Raw genomic sequence first — 24,623 nt, 5'->3', positions numbered from 1 at the left:
TGTTTCATCCATGTTCAATGCTTATCAGTCTATCGATCATATAATTTCTTGTATTACGTGTGGGGGGAATGCAGCCTACAAGCTCAGCTTTTTAGCATTCCTCCCCATTTCCAACATTTTCCTATACCTACAAGTTTTCTGTAAATTTATCCTTTACTTTGTATGATGAAATTTATGCACTGTATTCAATTTTTGTAATATATTTATATGTTTTTGTTGGAAATGAAAAATAAATGAATGAATGAATGAATGAATGAAAATCAAGAGGATGCCATTGTTTTCCTAAACGCTGTGCAATATGCATGTACTTATGTCCTGAGCTCGCCATAAAGAATTAAAGGATATCATATTGTGGCAGACGCGTGTCGCTGACTTTAGAATAGTGAGCAAAAAGTGATCGTTGGGCCATTTTTTGGCTAGGTCAACCACTGGCTAGTACGATTCGACGGGGAAATGAGAGTCACTTCGAGGGCGGGTATTTTTTTTTCTCTGCACGTGTGTATTGTGTGTGTGGCAACATCGTTACTTCTAGGTATAACATAACAAGTAGTTCAAATCGTACAGTTAATGATTACAAAACCAACGTTTGGTCCGAATTAATAGCAACTCTAGCTGATGTTAAATCCAATATCCCATTGGATGAAGAAATCGCATTGAAGTCTCAGCGACCAATAATAGCTTAACAACCTTACCCACTGGTCTATCAACGCTGTCTCATACGAATCATCATCGCCTGTTCCCTGGGTGTCGATATAGAATAATTTCAAAAAGATGATATTCGCCCATGTAACGACGCATACATTTGCTGTTAACACGCCTTTACAAGTCCATTTTTTTTCTTGCCGGCTACAAGCACTTTTCAGAATGCTGCGATGGATGAAACAAAACGTGTATGGTATACGTGTACATGGTAAAGGTACATGCCTAAATGGGCCGGGTGAAACTATTGGTACAGGAACAGGGGCGTACATGTATGATAGAAACATGTTGTAAGAATCGGTCTAATGAGAATTGCCAACCGAAGACCCTGTTGCAACCATATTGATATTGTAAAATCACAAGTTCACGCCACAGAGGTTTATAAAACCATTTGAGCGGAATATTTGAATACTGCATTGACTCACGAGGCGAATGAGTTGTAACGTAGCCATGTATAATTACGATGGCTCCATGATTTTATGCACAAGTTATACACGAAGAAAGACTTTACATGGGATATTACGTGATCGTGTATGCCTTGTTTTCAGTGGGAGGTAGATTCAATATACAGTATGTATGACAGTCATTTTGTGGCACGCAGAGTTTGTGACTATACGACAAGGACGCCTACTAAATCGTGTGTCCTGTGGTGACTGATTAATTAGATTGGAAAGAAACATAAGTGTCGAATTATAATGCACGAATAATCAGAACACCAAAACATATTACATTCAAACATACATGTTCAACTGTAGCTTCTGGTAAGAATAAAGATCTTTTCAGAGAACTTTAATCCTTCCTTTTTGTCTCACAATTCACTTTAAGAGTTTGAAAGAACAGAATTTTAACCCCGAGATGCGTTCATTCTCAAGCTGTCATTAAAGACTCAGAGTAGGAATCAATCATGAAGGGCTTCGTCTTCTTCCGGGGAACGTTGGTTCAGTGGGATCATCATTTTCATGCTGGCGGACTGGAACCTCAAGGAAGTAATAGCGAGTTTTCAGCACCTCAGCTTGTCTACAGCCAATCATGTCCAAGCACCTCAGGTTGTCTACAACCAATCATGTCCTCTGCGAAGAACAGGCGCGTCATTGCAAAATACTGTTAGAGAAAGGATAGGAAACTTTTTTTTTCTGACATGGACATACTAAGTATTTAATAATATTCCAATAAAGGGATAAAATCTAAATCGTTGACATGGGTGTATCATCTTAGTAGGTCGTTGGCAGGAGGAGCACCCGACACGAGCGATGGAGATGTTCTTGCCTTGCCCCGCAAATACATCACACTCCCCTGGCATGAACGCGGCGATGCGAAACAACGGTTCATAACGGATAGAGTATCGCTAAGCATTCACCTTTAACTCTAGGAGAGGCATTTCAAAAATTGTTAGAGAACAATTTCGCATTGCAGAAATTTAGGCGTATGAGAGGTTTCAAAGGTGAAAAGGCGATGTGGAAATCAAGGTTCTGAAAATCCTGCGTGATACACATTGCAAAACACAACTTGAAGTGGTAGGAATCTTGACCAAACATAACGACGGAATAGCACAGTTATCGTTCGAGTATATGCACACGTATTATTCCGAGCTTAGTTCATGTTTGATCAATGACAATTGTGAGCGACACAATCATTTTATTTAAGAGGGTTTTCATTGCCGCAAAAAGTAGAAGTCGCAGAAATTGTGTTGAATGTCCCTTACAGAAACACATGAACTTTACAATAACTCAGCATATTTCCAGTCATTCGTAAAGCTTGGCAAGGTTGGTTTTTGCGACTGATGCGTTGAACTGTCTCAATGTCATGGTATCAGAATGGGTTTAGCTTTGTGCAACTTTATTGGACATATTTCTATGCAGTCTTTGATGTGTCTATCTGTTAAAACAAAAAGAATTCATACGATTCGCCAGAGTTCTTTGCATAATATTATCTGAAAACAAGAATATAACCCAGCATTGTATTTCTCTAGTTTGTTTTCTGAATGCAACAATAGCTGCGAAGTCAGCCTGACGGGTATAAAAGGTTTCATTTACGTACAAAAAAAAAAAAAATCAGTAGAAGGAAACAGACGTAGCCTACCTTATGATTAGACTGGCAGGACCAGCTAAATGATAGTAACAGTAGAAACACGAAAGGCAAAAGTTGCATTGGGTTTTGTTTTTTTGCGTTTATTTGATTAATATTTCTCCCGAAGTCAGGTAGCAACAAATTTAACGTCCTTGCAATTAAATGAAATGATTGATGTATTACTGCGACACGATCTAACGATTTGATTTATATCAAAGTTATTTCATGTTATAGTCAACAGAAGTAGAAATCCTATAATAATGACAAACGTAATCTTGCATTTAGCCGCGTCAATAGCTGATGACAAAAGATTCGATCGAAAGTATAGTTACTGCCTTGTACAAGATTTAGACACGCATTGCATTATATAGTATATAGTGGTTCATGATAATTACGTTTGAAATGATGATTAAACCACGCATACTTTGGTCTACAGTTACCTTTTGCAAATATGCGTTTCTGCTTTTGCGCTTCAAAATACTTATAATGAAACTTGTGATAGAAAATCCAGTTTGTTACTGTCATAAGAAGAATGCAAATACAAATTGACACCATTCAGATTAGTAACAACACCCACTTCTTTTTTTTTTTTTGCATTAGTAGTTCAAAGTTTGCTTGTTTGTTTTTTGGTGTTGTTGTTCTTTTGAAAGCAATTCAACACTGTCTCACATGAAATTATGTTGTACACACTGAATTCTAACGTTAAAACCAGTGGTAACTTCACATATTACTCGGTTTCATACGTGTAGCTATCATTAATTGTTCACTCCTATTATACAGATGGAATAAATGTATTTCAATGTCCTCGCTCGTTTGAATAAGATATATACGCGTCTATCGAATTTCATTTGAGTGAAGCTTTAGCACTGCAAAGACATTCGTCAACCACACACATACACACACACACACACGCACGCACGCACACACACACACATACACAAAACAGCATTGGTCAAACGTATAGTAGTTGCTGAAGATTTCCAAATTACAAATCGCGCTGAAGTACAACTTTGTTACAGTTTACAAGGCCTATGATTTGATTCACAACTGATATCATTATGAGAGATAAGATATTTCTCTGTTGAAAAACAGAAACTAATAATTGCGGATGTATTTTTCAAAGTGAGCTATTCATTGAACATTACTGAAAACGTAAAAAGTGCATCCTGAAAATTGATATTAGTCTTTAAAAAATGCAAACGGTCAATGTCAAATAAACGTTGACCACGGTGCACCCTACTAGCTCTGTAAAGCAAACATCATTCTGCTTGAAATATTCGATATTTGAAGAAATGAACAAATCGCTTGTCATTGTTCCCATACAGCGATGAACCATTAAACGTCTTTGCAACGAGTCAGATCATTAAAGTGAGCGCATTATTACTGCATGCTGCTGAGAGAAAAGACAAGTATATCTGTGGTTCAGTTACCAACATGCAATGCACGCATAGTTATAAACACAGATTCCAGGTCTGACTTGACTAAATAGTGTTTACATCGATGGGTTGGCATCCAAAGATTTAATAATCACGCATTTGAAGACATGATATCTATATGATTAGGTGAGTTCGTTCTTCAGTTTTTATAGTTTATAAGTAGAAGAGCTGGTGTGTAAACGTAAATACTTATAGCATAATGGTGTAATGGTAACGAGTGATTTAAGGTTAGGGGAAACCCACAATCATGCCACGTTGCAGTGTGAGAACAAGTTAGGGTAGCGAGAGAATGATTTGAGACATCTTGTGAAAAGAACTTTTTCGTAGGATTAAAAAGAAATCGGTCATTCATCCGCGGGAGAGCTGTAAATAATTACGGTATCGAAGTGGCTGATATAGCTGGAGCAGAAAAATGTTCCAACGAAGCCTATGTGTCAATTCGGACCCCCGGTCTCCCGTACTTTCCACATGTTAACCAGTATTATTAAACATCTGTACTTTTGAAGGGGACGTCAAAACCGTATCAGGCAATGCACGCAAGCGGCATCATAAGCAGAGTTTCTTACTAATCATCCCTTTCGACTGATAAATCGAGTGTTGTCAGGTATATCTTCATGGCTACCTCTTCTTCTAATGGGTATATACGTGAAAATGCCTAACAGAAGATGTACTTTCATTTGACCCCAACAGGCCATAATGATTATCAATGCATCTCTGTATATGAGGTAACTCGATCAGAGCATAATATGTGTAGTAGCATCAGGTTGGTACTTCAAGGAAATGGTACTCAAAGGTAAGAAAGTGACTCGTTGAGAATAGACATGCAGGTTCATGTAATATCACCTTCAGCAGCACTCGTGGACTTAACCTTTTCACCATCGTTGCTGTTGGAAGGAAATACCCACTTAGTTATATTACAAAACACGAGTGCAATTGTACCTTATTTTGCTTCACATTATTTTGGTAAGGTTACTTGAATAAAGGCTGGGTGGACTCGTTTTGCTAGGAAAAGCTTTCGATAGCGTTACACTTGATAGACTTTAAAAAAATAACTATTACACTTGACGTATTGAAGAGGATCAATTTTGGAGACTTGTGTAAAGTCGATTGGTGCAATCTATACCTCTATTGGAAAATTACGTTACAAATAATTCTTATTTTCTGTTGTGGATATCAGAGAGCACAGAGCGAATGTACGATGATTCTATATTTGGTGGTTTACGTACTGTAATTGACGCTTATGATATTTGGGTTTTTGTGTGTGTGTGTGTGTGTTGGGTGTTTTTTTTTTCATTCACCCAGAAGGCGCAATGGGTAACATATTTACTTAATAAACTTTATGTAACATCGTGGTTTTGCACAAATATCGGTATATCGTTGAAGTTAAAGTCGGTTCAGTTACAATTATCATGAAACCGTCCTTGGAAGAACCCATCTTTAGTTACAGCGCAACGGAGGTTGTTCCATTTCTCTGTAAGACATGGAGTTGCGAGTGAAGTTTTCATTGTACCGCCGCTGCGGCATTTGGCGATTTGTAGACCGGTTTGGGCGGGATTGTGCGTTCAAGCAAACTATGCGAACGTTAAGATAAAATTAGCCAAGGATGGGCTTGTGAGATGGTGCGAATTAAAACAGTAAGGTCATGATCATTTTGACTCGTTCATGTACAAGCGTAAGAAAGTTTGGTTGTCCATATTCTTTGGCGTGATTGGTTTCTTACTTCAGTAAAGGCAAGATACATGAAAACATGACGCGCATGTATTGGAAATCATAACACCAAAGCTAGTTGAAATATATACCTCTGGCAGAACGAATCGAGTTGATTGATTACACGTTGAAAGTCGACCTGTGACTGACGATTTGAATACAGCTTCAGTTGTAAAACGCAGCCATTCGTTTTTACCGTCAGTATGATAATTATACAATATGTGATTGTGTACGAAGATAAAGCGTGGCTGACTGTAAAGGACATACAAAGATTCCCTTTTTTTTTCTATCACATTCGGCAGCATTGATGCTTAAACACACGAAGAAATTCAAGATGACTTAACGTTATTCAAGATTATATCCAGACAGGTATTAAAGTCATAGGATGAAACACAGTATGATGACTTAACAACTCTTCTGAACATAACCAGTACACTATGCAAGATAATGAAACCTTTGTAAGAAATGAGATATCGGCATACATGAAAAAGAACGAGTTATTTTCTCAAGACCAACATGGTTTTAGGAAATCATGTATAAATCAACCGCTGGAAGTGACAGAAGGTCCGAAGCTATGGATAACAGGTTGAGGATTGACTACATGCATACTTAGACTATAGCAATGTTTCCCGTGTGGCATCCTCAAGAAAAATGCTGTGAAAATAGAGATTCACGTGCAACGTCGAGCACCAAGTCTATCTCATAAATGTGTCTCCTGCGACGTCTGCAATACGCATAAGGGCTTGAACACATACCTTCACTATAGCCTATACAGACAATGACAGACGTCATAGATCAGACATGGAACAAACCTTGATACGTGTACAGGGAATTGACGCTCTCCGGTCAACTGATTTCTTTGGCTTTTCATCTACTAGCGGCCGAACAAAGAGCTCATCCATTTAAGATCTCGAAGGAAAATTTCAAGACAAAGTTGAGGCTACACTCTTTTTTTCCCCCCAAGAGTGATAACAGAATGGAACAGTCTAACACCTTAGGTAATAGTGCGCTCTTCCATTGACACATTTGAAATAAATCTTAGATATGGGCAAGTTCCACTAAAATGCCCCAGCTGTACAGAGCCTTTCACCCAGAAATTGTTCATCTTTTTCGATGCAGAGGGGTAAATAAGTTTGGTATAAACTTTGAAAGTCCACTTCCAGGGTATGATTTCCGAGGCGTACGTGTACAGCGGGGATTGAGAGATGCGTTATGATTTACCTTAATCATTTACTGAATTGATCTTTACGAGTCCATCCCGGGAATAATATTGTATTGGGTATTTTGTAAATCCAAATTGTCATTTCATGGTTTGTTTTGCGTCCATGCATCGGGAATATTTCTAACTATAAAATCATACTTAATGACATCCTGTAGGGGGATTTGAAAAGCTAGTAACAACTCCTAACCCTCCATCCGAGGCGTAAATTGTTTGAAGAATCTACTGTACCGACTTTAACTTCAACGATATACCGATATTTGTGCAAAACCACGATGTTACATAAAGTTTATTAAGTAAATATGTTACCCATTGCGCCTTCTGGGTGAATGAAAAAAAAAAACACCCAACACACACACACACACAAAAACCCATATATCATAAGCGTCAATTACAGTACGTAAACCACCAAATATAGAATCATCGTACATTCGCTCTGTGCTCTCTGATATCCACAACAGAAAATAAGAATTATTTGTAACGTAATTTTCCAATAGAGGTATAGATTGCACCAATCGACTTTACACAAGTCTCCAAAATTGATCCTCTTCAATACGTCAAGTGTAATAGTTATTTTTTTAAAGTCTATCAAGTGTAACGCTATCGAAAGCTTTTCCTAGCAAAACGAGTCCACCCAGCCTTTATTCAAGTAACCTTACCAAAATAATGTGAAGCAAAATAAGGTACAATTGCACTCGTGTTTTGTAATATAACTAAGTGGGTATTTCCTTCCAACAGCAACGATGGTGAAAAGGTTAAGTCCACGAGTGCTGCTGAAGGTGATATTACATGAACCTGCATGTCTATTCTCAACGAGTCACTTTCTTACCTTTGAGTACCATTTCCTTGAAGTACCAACCTGATGCTACTACACATATTATGCTCTGATCGAGTTACCTCATATACAGAGATGCATTGATAATCATTATGGCCTGTTGGGGTCAAATGAAAGTACATCTTCTGTTAGGCATTTTCACGTATATACCCATTAGAAGAAGAGGTAGCCATGAAGATATACCTGACAACACTCGATTTATCAGTCGAAAGGGATGATTAGTAAGAAACTCTGCTTATGATGCCGCTTGCGTGCATTGCCTGATACGGTTTTGACGTCCCCTTCAAAAGTACAGATGTTTAATAATACACGTTAACATGTGGAAAGTACGGGAGACCGGGGGTCCGAATTGACACATAGGCTTCGTTGGAACATTTTTCTGCTCCAGCTATATCAGCCACTTCGATACCGTAATTATTTACAGCTCTCCCGCGGATGAATGACCGATTTCTTTTTAATCCTACGAAAAAGTTCTTTTCACAAGATGTCTCAAATCATTCTCTCGCTACCCTAACTTGTTCTCACACTGCAACGTGGCATGATTGTGGGTTTCCCCTAACCTTAAATCACTCGTTACCATTACACCATTATGCTATAAGTATTTACGTTTACACACCAGCTCTTCTACTTATAAACTATAAAAACTGAAGAACGAACTCACCTAATCATATAGATATCATGTCTTCAAATGCGTGATTATTAAATCTTTGGATGCCAACCCATCGATGTAAACACTATTTAGTCAAGTCAGACCTGGAATCTGTGTTTATAACTATGCGTGCATTGCATGTTGGTAACTGAACCACAGATATACTTGTCTTTTCTCTCAGCAGCATGCAGTAATAATGCGCTCACTTTAATGATCTGACTCGTTGCAAAGACGTTTAATGGTTCATCGCTGTATGGGAACAATGACAAGCGATTTGTTCATTTCTTCAAATATCGAATATTTCAAGCAGAATGATGTTTGCTTTACAGAGCTAGTAGGGTGCACCGTGGTCAACGTTTATTTGACATTGACCGTTTGCATTTTTTAAAGACTAATATCAATTTTCAGGATGCACTTTTTACGTTTTCAGTAATGTACAATGAATAGCTCACTTTGAAAAATACATCCGCAATTATTAGTTTCTGTTTTTCAACAGAGAAATATCTTATCTCTCATAATGATATCAGTTGTGAATCAAATCATAGGCCTTGTAAACTGTAACAAAGTTGTACTTCAGCGCGATTTGTAATTTGGAAATCTTCAGCAACTACTATACGTTTGACCAATGCTGTTTTGTGTATGTGTGTGTGTGTGTGCGTGCGTGCGTGTGTGTGTGTGTGTATGTGTGTGGTTGACGAATGTCTTTGCAGTGCTAAAGCTTCACTCAAATGAAATTCGATAGACGCGTATATATCTTATTCAAACGAGCGAGGACATTGAAATACATTTATTCCATCTGTATAATAGGAGTGAACAATTAATGATAGCTACACGTATGAAACCGAGTAATATGTGAAGTTACCACTGGTTTTAACGTTAGAATTCAGTGTGTACAACATAATTTCATGTGAGACAGTGTTGAATTGCTTTCAAAAGAACAACAACACCAAAAAACAAACAAGCAAACTTTGAACTACTAATGCAAAAAAAAAAAAAAAGAAGTGGGTGTTGTTACTAATCTGAATGGTGTCAATTTGTATTTGCATTCTTCTTCTGACAGTAACAAACTGGATTTTCTATCACAAGTTTCATTATAAGTATTTTGAAGCGCAAAAGCAGAAACGCATATTTGCAAAAGGTAACTGTAGACCAAAGTATGCGTGGTTTAATCATCATTTCAAACGTAATTATCATGAACCACTATATACTATATAATGCAATGCGTGTCTAAATCTTGTACAAGGCAGTAACTATACTTTCGATCGAATCTTTTGTCATCAGCTATTGACGCGGCTAAATGCAAGATTACGTTTGTCATTATTATAGGATTTCTACTTCTGTTGACTATAACATGAAATAACTTTGATATAAATCAAATCGTTAGATCGTGTCGCAGTAATACATCAATCATTTCATTTAATTGCAAGGAAGTTAAATTTGTTGCTACCTGACTTCGGGAGAAATACTAATCAAATAAACGCAAAAAAACAAAACCCAATGCAACTTTTGCCTTTCGTGTTTCTACTGTTACTATCATTTAGCTGGTCCTGCCAGTCTAATCATAAGGTAGGCTACGTCTGTTTCCTTCTACTGATTTTTTTTTTTTTTTGTACGTAAATGAAACCTTTTATACCCGTCAGGCTGACTTCGCAGCTATTGTTGCATTCAGAAAACAAACTAGAGAAATACAATGCTGGGTTATATTCTTGTTTTCAGATAATATTATGCAAAGAACTCTGGCGAATCGTATGAATTCTTTTTGTTTTAACAGATAGACACATCAAAGACTGCATAGAAATATGTCCAATAAAGTTGCACAAAGCTAAACCCATTCTGATACCATGACATTGAGACAGTTCAACGCATCAGTCGCAAAAACCAACCTTGCCAAGCTTTACGAATGACTGGAAATATGCTGAGTTATTGTAAAGTTCATGTGTTTCTGTAGGGACATTCAACACAATTTCTGCGACTTCTACTTTTTGCGGCAATGAAAACCCTCTTAAATAAAATGATTGTGTCGCTCACAATTGTCATTGATCAAACATGAACTAAGCTCGGAATAATACGTGTGCATATACTCGAACGATAACTGTGCTATTCCGTCGTTATGTTTGGTCAAGATTCCTACCACTTCAAGTTGTGTTTTGCAATGTGTATCACGCAGGATTTTCAGAACCTTGATTTCCACATCGCCTTTTCACCTTTGAAACCTCTCATACACCTAAATTTCTGCAATGCGAAATTGTTCTCTAACAATTTTTGAAATGCCTCTCCTAGAGTTAAAGGTGAATGCTTAGCGATACTCTATCCGTTATGAACCGTTGTTTCGCATCGCCGCGTTCATGCCAGGGGAGTGTGATGTATTTGCGGGGCAAGGCAAGAACATCTCCATCGCTCGTGTCGGGTGCTCCTCCTGCCAACGACCTACTAAGATGATACACCCATGTCAACGATTTAGATTTTATCCCTTTATTGGAATATTATTAAATACTTAGTATGTCCATGTCAGAAAAAAAAAGTTTCCTATCCTTTCTCTAACAGTATTTTGCAATGACGCGCCTGTTCTTCGCAGAGGACATGATTGGTTGTAGACAACCTGAGGTGCTTGGACATGATTGGCTGTAGACAAGCTGAGGTGCTGAAAACTCGCTATTACTTCCTTGAGGTTCCAGTCCGCCAGCATGAAAATGATGATCCCACTGAACCAACGTTCCCCGGAAGAAGACGAAGCCCTTCATGATTGATTCCTACTCTGAGTCTTTAATGACAGCTTGAGAATGAACGCATCTCGGGGTTAAAATTCTGTTCTTTCAAACTCTTAAAGTGAATTGTGAGACAAAAAGGAAGGATTAAAGTTCTCTGAAAAGATCTTTATTCTTACCAGAAGCTACAGTTGAACATGTATGTTTGAATGTAATATGTTTTGGTGTTCTGATTATTCGTGCATTATAATTCGACACTTATGTTTCTTTCCAATCTAATTAATCAGTCACCACAGGACACACGATTTAGTAGGCGTCCTTGTCGTATAGTCACAAACTCTGCGTGCCACAAAATGACTGTCATACATACTGTATATTGAATCTACCTCCCACTGAAAACAAGGCATACACAATCACGTAATATCCCATGTAAAGTCTTTCTTCGTGTATAACTTGTGCATAAAATCATGGCGCCATCGTAATTATACATGGCTATACGTTACAACTCATTCGCCTCGTGAGTCAATGCAGTATTCAAATATTCCGCTCAAATGGTTTTATAAACCTCTGTGGCGTGAACTTGTGATTTTACAATATCAATATGGTTGCAACAGGGTCTTCGGTTGGCAATTCTCATTAGACCGATTCTTACAACATGTTTCTATCATACATGTACGCCCCTGTTCCTGACCAATAGTTTCACCCGGCCCATTTAGGCATGTACCTTTACCATGTACACGTATACCATACACGTTTTGTTTCATCCATCGCAGCATTCTGAAAAGTGCTTGTAGCCGGCAAGAAAAAAAATGGACTTGTAAAGGCGTGTTAACAGCAAATGTATGCGTCGTTACATGGGCGAATATCATCTTTTTGAAATTATTCTATATCGACACCCAGGGAACAGGCGATGATGATTCGTATGAGACAGCGTTGATAGACCAGTGGGTAAGGTTGTTAAGCTATTATTGGTCGCTGAGACTTCAATGCGATTTCTTCATCCAATGGGATATTGGATTTAACATCAGCTAGAGTTGCTATTAATTCGGACCAAACGTTGGTTTTGTAATCATTAACTGTACGATTTGAACTACTTGTTATGTTATACCTAGAAGTAACGATGTTGCCACACACACAATACACACGTGCAGAGAAAAAAAAATACCCGCCCTCGAAGTGACTCTCATTTCCCCGTCGAATCGTACTAGCCAGTGGTTGACCTAGCCAAAAAATGGCCCAACGATCACTTTTTGCTCACTATTCTAAAGTCAGCGACACGCGTCTGCCACAATATGATATCCTTTAATTCTTTATGGCGAGCTCAGGACATAAGTACATGCATATTGCACAGCGTTTAGGAAAACAATGGCATCCTCTTGATTTTCATTCATTCATTCATTCATTCATTTATTTTTCATTTCCAACAAAAACATATAAATATATTACAAAAATTGAATACAGTGCATAAATTTCATCATACAAAGTAAAGGATAAATTTACAGAAAACTTGTAGGTATAGGAAAATGTTGGAAATGGGGAGGAATGCTAAAAAGCTGAGCTTGTAGGCTGCATTCCCCCCACACGTAATACAAGAAATTATATGATCGATAGACTGATAAGCATTGAACATGGATGAAACAAAGAAACTAAGACAAAAAGACCTATAACCAAACTTATCCGAAACAAAAACCCTGAACAAATCCCTACACTAAGTCGCTGTCATGCCGGAAAAGAGAGGAGAGAAACAAAGTAGTATGTGTGTGTGTGTGTGTGTGTGTGTGTGTGTGTGTGTGTGTGTGTGTGTGTGTGTGTGAGTGTGTGTGTAGAGAGAGGGGGGGGGAAAGCAGCTTAATGCGTGGAGTGAAGATAAAAGACAAAAAAAAATAGAAGGACACGAGAGGTAGTGGATGGATGGAGCCGCTGGATATTGCATATGGATATTGCAGAGCGTTGCGGCACGTGTCGGATGAAAATGGTGTGGGGCTTGTGCTCTTCATCAACTGGCCATCCCGACACTTATCTGTATTTGCATATTGATACCATCATCTACCCAAACTTCCCCCCTTGGTTAACCAAAGATTCTTTGAAGAGCCACCAAGAAAGAACGAATAACGATGTCGTGGCATGCTATTATGGCAGGGCAAGATAAATGGTAAGTTCTATGTTTAAATAATCCTGTAAGAAATTCCCCGGTAGTCATTGTATAAAGGTTGTAGGCTCGTGTTCACTATCAACTCGTCATTGGGATATACATGCGTCTTAATCGGCAGCTTGTGGGCTCCCCTATCGATCATCTCACTTGTACATACGACGCTTACTTGTCCAGTAAGTTCACTGATATAGCTAGAAAGTGGCCAATGCACCCGACAGCACAGTCACATCGATGAAATGATAAAGCCTTGCTCTCTCTGAGCTGTTTCTCCGTGCCTCCTAATATTTGTGATTGCACCATCTGTACGCAACGCAACACCTGCAAAATGTCCCCAGGAAGTAAACAAACAGGTAATTTTCTCTATTAAACATCGCCATGACATCAGTTTCCCCCATTGGCTCACGGTCAAAGCTCATAATAGCAGCGGCACGCGACCGGTGTAACGATTGACCTGTTGACCCACCTCCTCTCGCGCATTTCTCGGTTGCCATTTGACCTCAGCGGCACGCGACTTGGGGGGCAGAGGTTTCCGTATCATGGAGCTTCCGTTGTAGCTTCATATCCTAATTGAAAAAAAAAATGCCCCTCTCTCGTTCACTTATTGCTCACTCTCTTCAATTCACTTTCCCCATCAGGCCGTATGTAAGGGCGTTTCTGCGAGCCACGACACTATCCACGATCAAACCAAATGATGGCATTATGTTGCGCCATGTGTGGATGATGTCATTTTATTCTACGTTATGTCTTGGAATCGTTCATCTCAATATGTGCCTCGGCATAGTCTCCCGTGTCCTGTGCGCGACAAGCAAGACTTTCTTGTTTCCTTAGCAGGGTGGTCTCATACTCTTCTTCCTGGACCTAGTGGACTACCTTCGCGACGAGAACCGTCGGAAACTCAACGCCTAAATCTCTCGGGCTTTGGTAAGCCAAAGGCTCTTTTAAGAGCCACTACACCTACAACAACAACAACAACAACAACAAACGAATAATGGGTCGATACGCTCTCATGGTATGTATGAAATTATATAAAATTCCAGCAGGGATTACACCGACAGAAATTCCCCGGTAGTCGTTGTAGAACTGTCGTAAATGTTCGTGCTCACGATCAACTATACTCACACATCTATGTAGGGCCTATATTTATTGATATCATCGTCATCTTAAACACTCCATCTTACTTTTACTCGCTATTCTATTATAGGTTAGATCCTAATACACGCGTCCGCTGCAGCGATTGACCGACGATTGCACCTCAATGGTATTGATCGCTATACTCCCTAACCGCTTATACTTACATTAAAAGCAATAAAAATATATTTCTCAGCGCTTCGCGATATTCGGCATTGCGCCACCTGTACGCAACAGCGTTCCCAGGAAGTAAACAAACCGGTATTTTCCCACCATGACCTCAGTTACTCCCGATGACTCACGGTCTAAGTTCAGACGGTGCAACGATTGACCTCTTGACATTAGACGACACGCGACTGTCTCAGTTCTCTCTCCCTCTCCCTCCGTCACCGCAGCAGGCACAGCTGACCTCGTTACCAATCCTCTCTCTCTCTCCCTCTCTCCCCTCGCACCGAGACGGAAGCAGACCCAACCGACCTCGTTGTTAATGACTCCTGACCTCTCTCTCTCACTCTCACTTACATCGCTCACTCTCTTCAATGCACCGGCTAGGGATGCTGCGATATCCTCATCATATCATGAAACGGCGCTGCTGCGAGCTACCCTATCACGCCGAGTTATAGGATCTCATGTTGTCACTATGTATGCCCACGACCGTCACGCTATGTTGCGCCACGTGGTGATGCAGCGTCATTCCAGCCACGTTGCAATCGATTATCTCATCCCCCCAAAACACTCACGTAATTGATCATTATAATGATCTCATACTATGTCACGACATGTTGCGACATGTGCGGATATCTATCATTAATATTTTCTTGCGCCATGCGTTGCAATCGATGAGTTCATGATATAAACGCGGCCATGATGTCACCCTGTATGGTGCAATCGATGAGGTCATCCGTTACGCAAGAATTGATGTCATCATTTACCTAATATAGCCCCTGTTACGTAATACAACTGATGGTGCAATCAATTGCGCAATTTTTCTCGACTTACTACCACCCCAATCTACTATTGGGCTAAACATAATTGAATTTGTCGGCTGACAGTTATTAGATGTTCATTTCAAACACCTCTGATTATATTGGTCAATAATGAATGCAGGAAATATAAGTCGCAATCTAAACAACCCCCCGCGGAAGGATACCCTGATGGTTCCTCCTGCAGGTTATGCGGTGGTGAGGCTTCGAGCAAGTAATCCCGGATGGTGGCTGATGCATTGTCACTTCGACACACATTTATTGGTGAGAGTAATGACTTCCTTCAGTATTGTAACTTTATATCAACAGTTCAGTTCCATTCAATTCAATTCAATTCAATTCAATTCAATTCAATTCAATTCAATTCAATTCAATTCAATTCTTGTTTCGTTTTGCTACAAGAACATTATATTCCACTTTCTTTTGTAACAGAGATAAGGTTTCATAAGAAAAACAATTCAAACTGAGAAGAGTATAAGATAATTGTGGAACCTTTAGTAATAATACATTGTCACGACAACTTAGGTGATGGAAGCTAGGTAGACAATACGCAAAGTGCAATAAATGGAGGGACCCACTATTACTCACTAAAAAGGCAAAACTTGTAGAATGTGGTAAAGAACATCAATATTCGTAATGTCTGGTTTCAATTAAATTTGATCCGCTGGTCCAGTGTCATTGTGAAAACAGTCTTAGGCATCTCCCTTAGTTTTTGATGTCTTCAAGTTTTTATTTCATTGATACAATATGATCAAAGTCGAGTCAATACATATCATCTCCCAATTCCAGTTTAAAGAATTAAAAGTTTGAAGTATACAGGGGCAAGCCTTATTTCTCTCTTGATCACACTGAATGTATTTTATGGAGTTTATGCATTCAACTTCAACAGGAACAGTGTGAAGAGGATCACTCACCACTTTGATTTGAGATCAAACGTTGAGGCGAAATCGTCTTTTTAAATTAATTTTGAAATGACCAGCTTAATGGGAGACACTAGGATATGTTTGAAGAGGTTGGTCCAGAAAGACGAGTGGACAATTCTTGTCTTTCCCCACCTCCCGATAGTGGCTTGACAATACCATTACATTTCTTGATTTATTCTCCATAATGTCGCTTAATTTTTCTTCGTTTATCAATTTTTATTAGTATTCTAAAAGTTATTTTTTACAAAAAGGTTACATCTGATATATCATATTACGCTTTAATTAAGCTACTTTGGGAACACACACCTTTAATTTCACCTGATCAATCGACTGATTCTGAAGTAGATATTTTCGAAGACATGCTAATTCAGTACTTTGTTTTGTTTCATTTATTCCGTTTTGCAATATTTCCATAAATACTGCAGCAAAGCTTTGTATCAAAGCGGCTCCATCCATCCACTACCTCTCGTGTCCTTCTATTTTTTTTTTGTCTCTTATCTTCACACCACGCATTAAGCTGCTTTCTCCCCCCCCCCTCTCTCTCATACACACACACACACACACTCACACACACACACACACACACACATACTATTTTGTTTCTCTCCTCTCTTTTCCGGCATGACAGCGACTTAGTGTAGTGTAGGGATTTGTTCAGGGTTTTTGTTTCGGATAAGTTAGGTTATAGGTCTTTTTGTCTTAGTTTCTTTGTTTCATCCATTTTCAATGCTTATCAGTCTATCGATCATATAATTTCTTGTATTACGTGTGGGGGGAATGCAGCCTACAAGCTCAGCTTTTTAGCATTCCTCCCCATTTCCAACATTTTCCTATACCTACAAGTTTTCTGTAAATTTATCCTTTACTTTGTATGATGAAATTTATGCACTGTATTCAATTTTTGTAATATATTTATATGTTTTTGTTGGAAATGAAAAATAAATGAATGAATGAATGAATGAATCATCTTGCTACATTTCTGAAATATATGTGAGCATTCGCTCCATTGTCATGCATCATTTTTGTTCGAGTAATTTGTTTCGGGGGAGTATTGGTTTCTCTGTTCAAGGACCACAATAAATTCCTCAAATCTATATACATAGAGCTGGCGATTTATGTACTATGCATGACGTGAAATCATGAACATCGTCTTGACTTCCCATTTAATGTCATTTTACCACTGTTTCCACCATTTATGTTCTTCTGTGATACTTATTATCGTAACTTTAATTGCCATCGTCGTTTTTATTTTGTTCACAGCTTGGTATGGGACTGCTAGTACACGTTGACGGCCCGCTGTCGTCACCACCCGACGATTTACCCGTATGCACTAAAAATGTTAGACCGCCTCGGGACTGAGAAGAAAGGAAAACAAAAACAAAAACAAAGCATTTCTTATGTCCGTAAATTTGTGAAAAAAAAGCGGTGATACATTTTCGAGTGCAGGCAATGATAAATCTATACAACTTTGAGAGTGACTGTTTGCCAATTGCCAATGCGGTGGCATATTTTTGTCTGAAATATTGTTAGATCTTGTTGATTGATTATGTTCATATACCTAAAAAAAAAAAAAACACCATAGAAAAGTTCAGAGAAGTATGCTGTCATTATCATGCTTTATGAACAATTATAGTCATGAAATTGATAAACCGTTCAATGAATCGTATTGTCCATTCGTATTCAGGAGAAAACTGTCACTCTTGTCTTATAGATGTTCACTTTTTTAGCATTTAGAGTTTATTTTCAATCCCAAGACTACTGATACTACCACTACTGTAATATACTCTGTATAGCTTCACCCTATGCTACCTCGGGTTCTATAAACGAAGTTGCACCTTCAACACTGTCTACCTAGCAGGTGAATGCCTGTCCTCAGTTCATTAATGGAACCATCAACCCCAATATTTTTGGTTACTTTTCGTTGTTTCGAAGATTCGTTTATCCGAGAATGAAATAAAGCTTGTTATTTCGAAAGTTCGTTAATTTGAAACGAAATAATGTTAATAATTCTAAGGTTCGTTAGAACGCACTTTTTTTTTTTCATTTTTCGGATAAACGAATCCTATCTATTATTGTCGAATGAACAGGCATATAGCATGGCTGGACACTAACTTTTTTGTTTGGTGGCCCGATGGGGCCACCAAAATCCTAAATTTCAAATTTTTGGTGGCCCGAGAGAAAAATTTGGTGTCCCGAAAAAAAACCCGATAAAAAACATTAAAAGTCCCTTTTTTTAATGAGTCAAATATCTAAGATTTATGATAGTAAGAATTAGAAGTTGGACATATCTACTCATAAATAAACTTCAACAAACTTGCAACACTCACTCTCAGGCACTTATTCAATCCTTTTCATCCATCCTTTGAACAAAAAGTTACGAATTTATTGACATACTTTTCAAAAATCTTGGTGGTCCGAGGCCGGCCACCAAATTTGCCCTTTTTTGAAATTTGGTGGCCCGACTTTCATTTTTGGTGGCCCCGGGCCACCGGGCCACCGTTAGTGTCGAGCCCTGCATATAGGTTTACTGAATAACAAATATTAATTTCATTTTCGGAATAATGAGGGCTCGGAATAACTAACATCGCGTAGATTTTCATGGCTTGATATTACTCAATGATTATGTATACATTATAATCTTATTATCAAATACTTTGTAGCATTTACGACCATGTAGGTCGAATCCCTAACTGGAAATGCTGTTATCTCAAACAGTGCTTTGAAGTGACAGGTCTTAATTTCTGAGTCGAGTCATTCCATTGAAGTTGTTTGTAAATGATCCTATCATGAGATATGTATAGACCTCAAATCAAACACATATTAAATATTTGTCACGTTTGTGATAAGCTCGTGAGTACGACAAAGTGACCTTCTTAGTTATAGATAACCAAGGTAATGTGTATTATCTACTCCACCTCACTTCATTTTTACTACATCATTTTATCTATGTACAGATATGCAATCTTTTCAGAATACGATATCCCAAATCAACGGAAAGAGCAGACAACATGTGTACACACAATAAATACTAGTAGACACCTCTAATGTTTGTTCGCGTTATCTTTAATCTCTGCACCATGTATCTATCTACATGAATTCAGTCTGTCGATGGTGCTTGAATTGATAGGTTTCAAATATTTTCAGTCTGCCGAACAGGCAGTCGTAAGTGTGGGTAAAGGTAGATTATCCTTCTTCTTCAACAGACAGGCACTATAGTGTGACGGTGTTGAATTGCTAATCCCATCGAGTACTATGTCACATAATGTGTGAGGATTAGCCAGAGGAATACCTTTTTGATTAAAGAAGAATACGGATAAAATAATGCGTATATGCTTCAGATCTGATGTACTTCTTGTAAGAAATTCACATCATGTGTTTTGTATATTTTGGTAAGGTGTGACATTTTCAATTCTATTGAAGCATTAATAAAACTTATATGCACACGTAATGTGTTGTGTACTGCAGGAATATGCTGACGTGTTATTTGTTTTGTTTTATTTGTTTTTCTGTTGTCTGATGAAATGAGATACATGGCATGCAACTGGCTGACAGTGCGAGATTTAAGTTCCATTAAAGTTCCCCTGCGGTATTTTTCCATAAAGTAAAGATGTATGTTCAGGGTTTTAGCAATGACTGTCAGTGGATTCATTGTACCCTATTAGGGTCATCCCGTGTCCCCTGTCCCCGACACCCACGAGGCTCAAAATTGAGAAAAAAAGGGGTCCATGAGTCATACAGCCCATGAGCTCGACATTACGCAAAATAGGCCCACAAGCTAGATACAATAGTATATAAGACCGATGAGTGTCGGCCTCGACGTGGCCTTGTTTACCGTATATATGTCGGACTCAAGGGCTTTTTGTTTTTGTTTTTTTTTTTGCCTAGTGTCGGATTCATGGGCCTTATTGCTTATAGAGTAAAACTCGTGGGCTGTATGACTCGTGCGTGACGGATTGGTGACTTACACTCATGAGAATTGCCTTTACCCGATAGTTCAGTTTAGTTCAGTTCAGTTCAGTTTTTATTTCTGCATTTCAAAATCAATACAAATCAACAAATCAACAAAATACTTACATAGTCATTTACAGAGCTGATATTCGTAACGTTTGGATCATACATACACTTTCTTTTTTCAAGAACGAATATTATATATAAAAGGAAGCAATAGGAAATGATAAAAATGAAATGCAGGGGACCATCATCATAAGCTAAGCTTGACGAGGAAGATGGCCCCAGGTAAAGAGATACATAAAGAAAATCTTGCCACTCACTGAGTGGGAAGTAATTGTGCGAAGGACGCGCGGTGCAGTGCGGTGTGCATTGTGTTGGCATGAATCTTGGTTTGTACGTTGAGTGTTATTTTGTGTATCAGTGTGATGAGGTGAATGTTACTTCAGTTATGGCCGTGAACTAATTGTTTAGGGTGTTTGTTAACCAGGTGGTATGAATATTTATTTGTCAGAAGTATACTAGATTATGAGGGTGTTTTTTAGTTCTCGTTTGAAAATGTTCAACGACGTACATTGTTTTAAATTAGCGGGGTAAAGAATTCCAAATATTTGGTCCATTATGTTTTAATGATTTTTGAGCTAAAATAATTCTGAGGTTTTCGAGATGGTAATCGGACGACTGACGTGTTGGATATGAATGAACGGTGGAATTTGGAGTGAAGAAGCCATCAAAAATTTTTGGAAGACAATTAAATGTATATTTATACATAAACACAGCAGTTTGAAAGGTGTGAAGATCCTCAATTTTCAATGTTTTTAGTTGACGAAATAGGGGATTGGATGGGGATAAGTAACGGGAATTGGTAATTAAACGTACAGCACGTTTTTGGAGGGTAAAAATTGGATTAATTCTAGTGAGAGGTCGTTCACGTTAACATTAGGAAGAGATAGTATATTTGTGTTTTTGACCTCCAAAACCTGCCGCATTAGCCTCCCGGGCTTACGCGGACCTACACGGACCTCCAAAGACCTACACGAATGCCCAAGGCGTCTACACGGATCTCTCTCCTGATCATCTGAATCGGATCCGGGGTGATCCGGCATGTAGGGCCTATATTTGACTGGGGCTTTTAATCCTGCGAGCGGTCCTCCTATTGACATGTTAAACATTATGCATATAGATCTACATAAATACTCGTTTCCAAATTCTTTGCAAGTGGAGAAAAGCGTCTGTCAATGGAGAAAGGAAGTGTTCCCCTTTCCTCACAATCAACAGTACGCTCTCCATAGCTGACAATTATGAAATAGTCGCCCTCCAAAGTTAGCTTACCTTTTTTTTTTTGGGGGGGGGGGGGAGGATAAGTTGATATCAAACTGAAACTGATGTCAAATATGATAAAGAATGTTCCACTATACTCTCCTACAGAATGAATGAAACACAACTTACAATATGAACGAGAACAATCGAATGAACAATCAAACTAATGAAGAAACTGAGACGACAAATGTTTCATTTAAATGTCGATCCTCTGTTGTTCATATAATCAATCTTCCGCCAATCTAACAAAAAATCATTTCCAATAAACAGCTTGTTTAGCACCAGCACCAGCTCTACCTTTGCTGACTTCTCTAGTGCATTTAACACTATTGTAACTCACCTTTTGATACAAAAATTGATTTCTTTTCATGTGCCCCCTCAAATCATCCTTTGGATCCAAGATTTCCTCAGAAACCGACCTCAGAAGGTTATGATGGGTAATGTTTAATCTAGTATGAAAATTTTGAACACAGGAGCACCGCAAGGATGCGTCCTGTCCCCAGTACTTTTTTCATTGTACACCAGTGACTGTCGATGTTCCTCAAACCAGTGTAGCATCATAAAATACGCAGATGATACTGTCATCACAGGTTATCTTGCATCTGATGATATTGAAGCATACACCAGCACAGTTGAAAGTTTTGTAAAATGGTGTGATGATCATTTCCTACTGTTAAATGTGTCGAAAACAAAGGAGTTGATCATAGATCACAGACGTAATGCCACTGAGCATAGGGCAGTTACAATTCACGGGGTAGTAGTGGAACAAGTCCAGGAATACAAGTACTTGGGTACGACCATAAGCAACTCACTAAACTGGTCAAAAAATATCGAATCATTGCAGAAAAAAGCAAATCAGAGGCTTTACTTTGTTAGGACCCTGAAAAAGCTCCATGTGGAAGACAGACTCGTTGCTCTATTCTACAACTCCATCATTGAGAGTGTTCTAACTTATAATATTGTGTGTTATTTTGCCCAAGCAACAAAATGTGATTTGAAGAAGCTAAATCGTCCCAGAAAAATAGTCCAACGCTTATTAGGGCAAGACTTCCCATCCCTCGATGATGTCTATCAAGAGAGAGTTGCTTCCATACTGCGGAAGATTATGCAGGACCCCACCCACCCACTCAACGAAAACTTTACCTTCAACCGTTCAGGTATTCGCTTGTGTGTTCCACGTACTCAGAAAACCCGTTTCAGGCAATCGTTCATCCCTAACGCCATACATCTCTCTAATGCGCAAGTCCGAAGGTCTGTGTCACACCCGTCATGAATACCTTACCCAGATATCAATTGATTGTAATAATTATGGATAATCTCATTTTTCTTTTGGTGTATCAGATGTAACATTGATGTAACATTACATTGATGACGTAATTCTGAAATATTTGTGTGTAAGAAGAATTTACTCACACAAACACACACACACACGCGCACCCATACACACACTCACACATACAAAATACATATCCTTACTCACACTTTATCTCATATTACTCTCAAATGCTTTTGCACACACATACATCTCACCATGTATATATATATTTTCGTAACTTAAACTCATATGTTGTAATTAAAGATCATATTATATTGTTTTTTTTTCTTTAAACGAAAGCATTATATGAGCAATTATTGAAAGTTTTCTTTTTATGACTTATATGATACAGAACTTTTTGGCCAAAATTGATTTACAAGACAGTTGTATATTATCCATACTTGGTCTATTTCATATGCTATCCTTATGTATACATTGGGCAAGCAGAATTATATGTTATGCAATATGTACCTTTGAACTATGATGAATTTGTCAATTTGTAATATGTAATTGTAATTTTTTGTCTTGTTCACTATGTGGACTACATGTAAAAAAACCAGTGAAAAGAGAATTTCCTTTATGGACAATAAAGCAATTCATTCATTCATTCATTCAGCAAGTCGAGAAAAATCGCCTTCATTCATGTGATCGTGCATGGTAAAGTGTGGATTTCAAGTTAAATTTTAATCCAAAGCGATCAAAAGTACCCGCATGATTAGAAATCTCGTGACTTTGACCCTGATGAATATCCACTCACTGCAGCGTTCAATACGCTTCTAGAGAAATAGACCAAAAAAAAAAATGAAAGAAAGGAAGCGAGTATTCTGAAGTTCACCTAGGGCTACAAACAACTCTGCAACAGAGAATCATTATGTTTTACTGCTTTAATAAAAACGTTTATGAGTACCATCGTTTCTTTTGCTACTGCCAATAATTATGTTGCTATAAAAGCATGCTTAGACGCATATCAAAATATATGAGGGCATCACGAATGTATTTTGCAGAGAGTTGCAAGATACAATTGGCATCTCCCCCCCCCCCCTCCCGCGTCTATTCATTCTCTTTTTGTGTGCTGATTTTATGTTCTACAATGGAATAAAAATAATGCTTACATGAGACAAGGTTCTGGAGAGCATAGTGAGGTGGTTTTTTTTTTCTTCTATGTATGTGTGTGTGTGTGTGTGTGTGTGTGTGTGTGTGTGTGAACCATTATGGCACAATCATGGGGGAAAACATTTCAGTCGCGTACCCAATGTGCATAGTACACCGCAAAAGCATCAGTGTTAGATTAACACCATGGGTGTTAAATCTAACATCGATCAAGTGTCAATAGAGGACCACACCCACAGGTGTATAAACTATGTTGCGATGATGTGGAAAAATGTTTACCTGGCACTTCGTGGTGTTAATTGGACACTGTAGCTGGTGATATTTTTAACACTGCGCTGGTGTTGATGTCAATGGTGTAACACCCGTCCAGCTTCAATAGGAAACACACCAACTGGTGTTACTGTGGTGTAAATGTGTTTTCACTTTT

General features: G+C 38.4%; 1 protein-coding gene across 1 annotated transcript in view; it reads left to right on the top strand.

Moving 5' to 3' along the window:
- Positions 1–17,862, top strand: part of LOC139727568 (uncharacterized) — a 31,273-nt gene extending 13,411 nt beyond the window's left edge. Inside the window, exons 9-10 of the mRNA XM_071638550.1 lie at positions 15,705–15,844; positions 17,764–17,862. Coding sequence (XP_071494651.1) covers positions 15,705–15,844; positions 17,764–17,862 — 239 coding nt within the window. The remainder of the gene's footprint in view (positions 1–15,704; positions 15,845–17,763) is intronic.
- The last annotated feature ends 6,761 nt before the right edge of the window (positions 17,863–24,623 follow it).

This window comes from Diadema antillarum, unplaced genomic scaffold (assembly GCF_040938485.1).
Source record: "Diadema antillarum isolate AM-2024a unplaced genomic scaffold, OU_Dant_1.0 seq00000136_RagTag, whole genome shotgun sequence".
Taxonomy (NCBI): Eukaryota; Metazoa; Echinodermata; class Echinoidea; order Diadematoida; family Diadematidae; genus Diadema; species Diadema antillarum.
Note: the sequence above shows the minus strand (reverse complement) of the source record. Positions and strands in the feature narration are given on the sequence as shown.